General features: G+C 52.2%; 1 protein-coding gene across 1 annotated transcript; it reads left to right on the top strand.

The window, feature by feature from the left end:
• Positions 1 to 58: 58 nt before the first annotated feature.
• On the top strand, positions 59 to 1,367 carry LOC109758492 (strigolactones hydrolase CXE15). The gene has a single exon (XM_020317348.4). It carries the CDS (start codon positions 142 to 144, stop codon positions 1,123 to 1,125), a length of 984 nt encoding a protein of 327 aa, XP_020172937.3. The 5' UTR covers positions 59 to 141; the 3' UTR covers positions 1,126 to 1,367.
• The last annotated feature ends 5,643 nt before the right edge of the window (positions 1,368 to 7,010 follow it).

Genomic DNA, 7,010 nt, shown 5'->3' on the forward strand with positions numbered 1-7,010 from the left:
GCACGGCCGGCCGAGATGACGACGACAAAACACAACACCACCTGGCCTGGTGCAGCGCACACGTCACGTACTCCACTGAACCGGGTTTATATCATCACCTCGCACCTGGCAAGTCCCATCTCACCACGGTTCACTGCCATAATGGCTTCCGAGGACTCTGCCGCGCCCGTCGTCGTGGACGACTGCCGGGGCGTGCTGTTGGTGTACAGCGACGGGGCCGTGGTGCGCAGGGATGGGCCGGGCTTCGCCACGCCGGTGCGGGACGACGGCACCGTGGAGTGGAAGGACGCCGAGTTCGACGCGCCCCGCGGGCTGGGACTCCGGCTCTACAGGCCGCGCCAGCGGAACCAGCTCCTACCGGTCTTCTTCTACTACCACGGCGGCGGCTTCTGCATCGGCTCGCGCACCTGGCCCAACTGCCAGAACTACTGCCTCCGCCTCGCCGCCGAGCTCGGCGCCGTCGTGGTCGCCCCGGACTACCGCCTCGCCCCCGAGAACCGCCTCCCCGCGGCCATCGACGACGGCGCCGCCGCCCTCCTCTGGCTTGCTTCGCAGGCCGGCCCCGCCGGCGACACATGGCTGACCGAGGCCGCCGACTTTACTCGGGTGTTTATCTCCGGTGACTCCGCGGGAGGCACCATCGCCCACAACCTGGCCGTGCGTTTCGGCTCCGCGGCCGGGCGCTCTGAGCTGGGCAACGTCCGCGTCAGGGGCTACGTCCAACTCATGCCCTTCTTCGGCGGCACAGAACGGACGAGGTCCGAGGCGGAGTGCCCCGACGACGCGTTCCTCAACCGCCCGCTCAACGACCGCTACTGGCGCCTCTCGCTGCCTCCCGGCGCCACGGTCGACCACCCGGCCTCCAACCCGTTCGGGCCTGACAGCCCGGCGCTGGAGGCGGTGGAGCTGGCCCCGACGCTGGTGGTGGTCGGAGGCCGCGACATCCTCCGTGACAGGGCCGTGGACTACGCCGCGAGGCTGCGGGCGATGGGGAAGCCGGTGGGGGTGAGGGAGTTCGAAGGGCAGCAGCACGGCTTCTTCACCATCGACCCATGGTCCGACGCGTCCGCGGAGCTCATGCGCGCGCTCAAGCGCTTCATCCACACCGACGGGCGCTTCGACTAGATCCGTTCCATCGCCTCCGACTCGCCAGTCTCTGTCTTTCTGCTGCTTTACCAAGTCTACAGATGGCATTGCAATACCAAAACTCATGAAATTACACCGAGGCAAAAGATATCATTTTCCAAAGATAAGCTCCCACACGGAACAAATAGATCGTCTTGTTTCAGATTTTCTCAAAGACCCATGGAATGTACTCATGTTTGCTTTCAAAGCTAGATCGAAAGATTACACGAGATTTATTGGAACATACGGCTAAACACCGGAGAAGCAAACCTACATCACCACAACACTGAACATTCGGCATCACTGTTCAAGCAAAACAGAACAAAAATTAGGCTGGAGATAATTAAGCATCTGGAGAACTTAAAGGACAACTAGCTGACTGGCTCTGCCATGATTCAAATACTTAAGTCAAAATGCAACAAAGTTTACAATCTACCAACTAGAGCATACAACCTGGACACAAGATGGTGCAACGCCACACATGTTTCATGTTGTTAGAGCATCTCTAGCAGACACCGTATAATGTCCCGACCTGCAAAATAACCATCAAAATACGGGTCCGCGCGGAAAATGGTTCCCGATCAGACCCCGTATATGCGTCCGACCCGTAAACAGTTTTGCGGGGCGCGGGAAAAGTCCTGCCCCAACCCACGGAAATGCGGGTACTCCCCCTCGCCCCGTCGGTGCCCTATATATAGCGATAGCGGTTGTGTGGGGGGGGGGGGGGGGGATTCAGCCCACGCTTTTCCCCCACCCATCGCCGCAAGGCCGCCGCCCACAATTCCGGCCATACCAGCCGTCGGGATCACGTCGACGGGCCGCCACACACCCGAGATTCGCCCGAGATTGTCCTCCACCACTTCCTCCTACCTCGGCCAGCCGGATAGTTGTAGATCGGCGGTTGTTTGCCATGGCCGCCGGATTTGGCGTTTCCGGCCACCGGCGGCTGCGCCAAGCCATGGATTGGTCGGGGAGCACCCCGCACAGCCCCGGCAAAGCCCCAGCGTCACGTGCAGGTACTAGTTTGTCCTCTAGCCATCGTCGTCGGTTTGCCGACAAGTACTCAGCCGGCCGTCGCCCGGGCTTGGCGCTCGCGCAGCGGCTGGCCGGCTCGCCAACGCCCCTCATACAGTGCGACGACTACACACAAACAGTGGTGAGGCTAACATCTAGCACGCCGAAACACCTCGGATGGGTATTCTTCAAATGCGAGAACGACGGGGTATTTTCTTGTTTTCATTCGGCTTTGTCAACCTATTCGGTTCAATTTCGATAGCTTATTGAGATGGTCATGTGTGTAGGAAGATGGATGCTCATTTTGGTTTTGGGAAGAAGAATACATCGACTTATTGATAGAAAGAAACTTAATAGATGTTCGTGCACTAGTTGGTAGAATTGAGGCTAATGATGCGGCTGCATGTGCAATTAGAGAAGAAATTAGAGGAGAAGCAACGTCTACTTCTTTAGAATCAAAGAAGAAGAATGAAGAATGCAATATCAAGAATCCACAAATCAACAATGAATGCATGGAGAAGATGTTGGTCCGGCTAGTGGGAGCAAGTTATGGAAGTTGGATATCTTCTAAAATGCCTAATTGTGGTTCTTATTTTCTTTGGTCTTGCTATTCTAGCAAAGATTTGGTGAATTATTATGTATGCAATGCCTTCGAAGAAAATAAAGAAGCAAAGAAATGTGTTTTCATGCCTGAAATTGAAATGCAAATTACTGATTTATGGGCCAACGCGGGCGGCAGCCAAGCAACAAGAATATCCTTTTTTACGGGTCGACTTTGCGGGGTTTGCTCGGCCTCCGCCCGCACCGGTCCGCAAAACCGTTTTTCCGCGAACTGTATACACATTTTGTGGGTCGGCATTATATGGGGTCTGCTAGAGATGCTCTTAGCTTGGCAAATAAGAGAAAAAACTTAATTGTGATATGTCTAGATCAGATAACAAAGCATCCCAATGTAAATAGTACTTCCTCTGTCCTATAATATAAGACGTGTTTGCAAGCCGTTTTAGCTTGCAAAAATAGCTTATATTGTGGGATAGAGAGAGTGCTGGAATTTAGTCTATTTTGGGACAGCCCAATAACTATTTCAGAAATTCCTAAATAAATCCTAGAGGCCCACTTAGCCCATTCGTGCAAGGCAAGGGGCACTACTAAAGTTTAGTCCCATATTGCTAGTTTAGAGGGAGTTGGACCTCTTTATAATGGAGGTTCTTTCCCCACATGTATGAGCATGAGAACAAGAGGGACATCCAGCGCGCTCCTCCTTCGCCGCTCGCCTCGCCACGCCACATCTCGCCTCGTTGCGGGAATGAGCCGAGCCGATGTCTAAATTTTTGCCACGCACGACGGGTATACGAACGGTCACACGGGAGCTGAAACGTTTTTCTGAAGTGGAGAATGAATATGAACGGCGCACCTCTTCGTCAGCTGTCTGCTCGCTTCGCCTCTCTCTCTTCGTTTCATCTCCGGTCGCTGCCTTCTCGCCTTCTTCTCTTGCGCCTATAAAAGGGAGGTCGCTCCTCCCAGAGAGACGCACCAGAACAACACAACCCTCTCGCCTCAGAGTTCCCGACTACTGAGCTACTGCTACGATCTTCCCCATCCCGGCTTGCGGCGTGCACCACAGGTCGGGACAGTAGGCCTCCGAAACTGCACCTTTTGAGTCCTGTACGGGAGAAGGGTGATAAGGTTTTTGGGGAGCTCTTCGCGCGACTACTGACTTCTTTGTTACGGACGCCCCGGACTCCGACGACTACTTCCTCGACGACGGCTTCTTCCTCGACGTCGACAACCTCCTCGACGACATGGCTGGCGAGGACACCGACCCCAAGTCCAGCGCTTCTGCTACTGCTGTCCCGCACGTATTCTTCCTCTTTCTATTAGAGGTCCTGCTACAGTTCCTTGTTCTAGTGTTTGTCCTAGATATGTTAGACTCTATTTCATATATGCAATTTGCTATACTGTCTGCTCTAGATATGTTTAGTTACGGTTCATATATGAAGATGATGTTTACCTTCTCTTTGTCAAATCGCATGGCTTGTTTTATCACTGCTATACTAGTCGTGCTTTATCTAGTATTTCTGTTAATAAAATCATTCGGTAAATTGCTCATATTTCCAACAATCCAAAAACCTTATTATAGGCAATTTACCCCAAGTGGTTTTGCTGCTTCCATGAGACCTCCTATGTTTGAGGGTATCCATTACAAGAGGTGGCGTGTGAGAGCAGTCTTATGGTTTCAAACCATGAGTTGCTATGACGCCACTCTTGGCAAACCTGAAGGGGAGCATGATGCCCAACAGGAACAAGCTTTTCAGAAAATGGATACTCTGTTTAAGGCTGCTCTCTTGAGTGTTCTTGATGAGAACATAGTTGATGCGTATGCGTCACTTGATAATGGAAAAGATATGTGGGATGCACTCGAGGCCAAGTTTGGGGTCTCGGATGCTGGCACTGAGCTGTACATCATGGAGCAATTCTATGATTACAGGATGACTGCAGAGCGCTCTGTGGTTAAGCAAGCTCATGAGATACAGTCATTTGCTAGAGAACTTGAGCACTTCAATTGTATGCTACCAGACAAGTTTGTTGCCAGAGGTATCATCACTAAGCTTCCTCCTTCGTGGAGGAACTTTGCTACCTTACTGAAGCATAAGAGGCAGAAGTTTTCCATTCCGGATCTCATTGGTACTCTTGATGTGGAAGAAAAGGCGAGAGCAAAGGATACACGTGCTCGAGGTATTGAGGGAGGATCCAGTGCCAATCTGGTACAGAAGAAAAACTTCCAACCCCACAAGTTCAAGAACAAGGGCAAGTTTGATGGTAAAGCAAAGTTTGATGGGAAGAACAAGACTGTGCAGCACACGAACTTCAAGAAGAAGAATGACAAGAAGAAAGGTGTTTGTCATCTGTGTGGAGATCCTGATCATTGGGCTCCTAGTTGCCCTAATCGCTATGGTAAGCATCATCCCGGGAAAGGTGGCAAGACCGCTAATGTTGTCATTGGAGACACTGACATGAAGGATGCTGGACCGCAGGGACTTCAACCGTGCTGATGGGTGAGGGAGTCCTGGATTAAGGGGTCCTCGGGCGTCCGACCTGTTATACATGGGCCGGACTGATGGGCCGTGAAGATACGGAGACCGAAGACTCTCTCCCATGTCCGGATGGGACTCTCCTTGGCGTGGAAGGCAAGCTTGGCGACCAAATATGAAGATCCCTTTCTTTGTAACCGACCTTATGTAACCCTAGATCCCTTCGGTGTCTATATAAACCAGAGGGCTAGGTCCGCAGAGGCCAATCATCATAACCATAGTCATACAGGCTAGACTTCTAGGGTTTTAACTTTACGATCTCGTGGTAGATCAACTCTTGTAATACTCATATTCATCAAGACCAATCAAGCAGGAAGTAGGGTATTACCTCCATAGAGAGGGCCCGAACCTGGGTAAACATTATGTCCCCTGTCTCCTGTTACCATCAACCTTAGACGCACAGTTCGGGACCCCCTACCCGAGATCCGCCGGTTTTGACACCGACATTGGTGCTTTCATTGAGAGTTCCGCTGTGACGTCGAAGACAGGGTTGATGGCTCGCCTTGTTGTCAAGAATAATACCACCTCCGGAGGAGCCCTGGCTCCGGGCCAAACCCTCCGACTTGGCGGCTTTACCATGACCGCCTGTTCGGCCCTTAAGCCGACGATGACCTCTCGAGTCATCGAAAATCGTCTCCGCGTTGACTCCGAATACTCCAAACGGATGGATCCAACGGAGTTATCGTCTTTAAACGAACTCCTAGATCGCATCGCCGCCTTGGGGGTCGCTACAGACTACGACCGGATTGGGCTTAAACCTAACCAGAGAGAAATCAAATCTTCGCCGATCACCCATCAGATAGCGGTAGTGGAGGAGCAGGACAATAACTCTTCCTCTATATTGAGGACGAACTATGTTCAGATTTCCGAGCTCGAGGAGACGGATACCTGTTCGCGGAACGACGTGCCCTGCCCTCCGAACCTAGAATCGGACGACGGGCCTAAAACATCAGTTGATATCCCGGAGTCCGAACCATTAAGTTCGGAAGATTTACAAACTTCGGATCCCAAATTGGGTCAGGGTTCAGATTTAAAGCCACCCACCCACCCAGCTATACGCGATCTTATGTACATACGACAGCAGTCTCAGGAAACGGTCCATCACTTTTGGGCCAGATTCCTCCTTGTCAAAGACAAGATTAAAGATTGCCGTGATGAAGACGCGATCTCAGTATTCTGCAACAATTGCACGGACGAAGGAATCCTCAACGCCATCAACCACTGTCGCGTATTACACTTCGCTGACTTGGCAACCATAGTACAGAAGTACTGCGCAATGGAAAGCACTTGGAGAACCTAGGCAGCTCATTGGGAACCACCGGTTTCAACTCAGCCCCTCGTCCGGGCAAAAAGGACGCACCCTCGTGGGGCGCCTGACCCAATAGTAAAGAAATCAAAGCCCATTATGGGGCGCAGAACTGTTCTGGAGGGATGGCTCGATAGGCCATGCAAAATACATACAACACTGGATACCACACCAACCCATAGCCTTAGAGCATGTTGGATACTCCGGCAAGTGGCCAAGAGCGGCAAAGATCTCCTCACCAAAAATACCCCAGAAAAACACCCCCCGGAAGACGACGACCTCAGAGTATTGACGGTCTTCGAGACCTTTGCTTCAAAAAATCAGCGCAAAAGGGCACTCCGCGACCTCGCCGAAGTCTGCCAAGTCGCAGCAATAAACCCCTGGAACGGCACGGCGATAACTTTCAATGCCGATGACAAACAAAAATTCAGGACAGTCCGGGCACCAGCTGCCTTGGTCCTCAGTCCAATCGT

Source organism: Aegilops tauschii, chromosome 2 (assembly GCF_002575655.3).
Source record: "Aegilops tauschii subsp. strangulata cultivar AL8/78 chromosome 2, Aet v6.0, whole genome shotgun sequence".
NCBI classification, from domain to species: Eukaryota; Viridiplantae; Streptophyta; class Magnoliopsida; order Poales; family Poaceae; genus Aegilops; species Aegilops tauschii.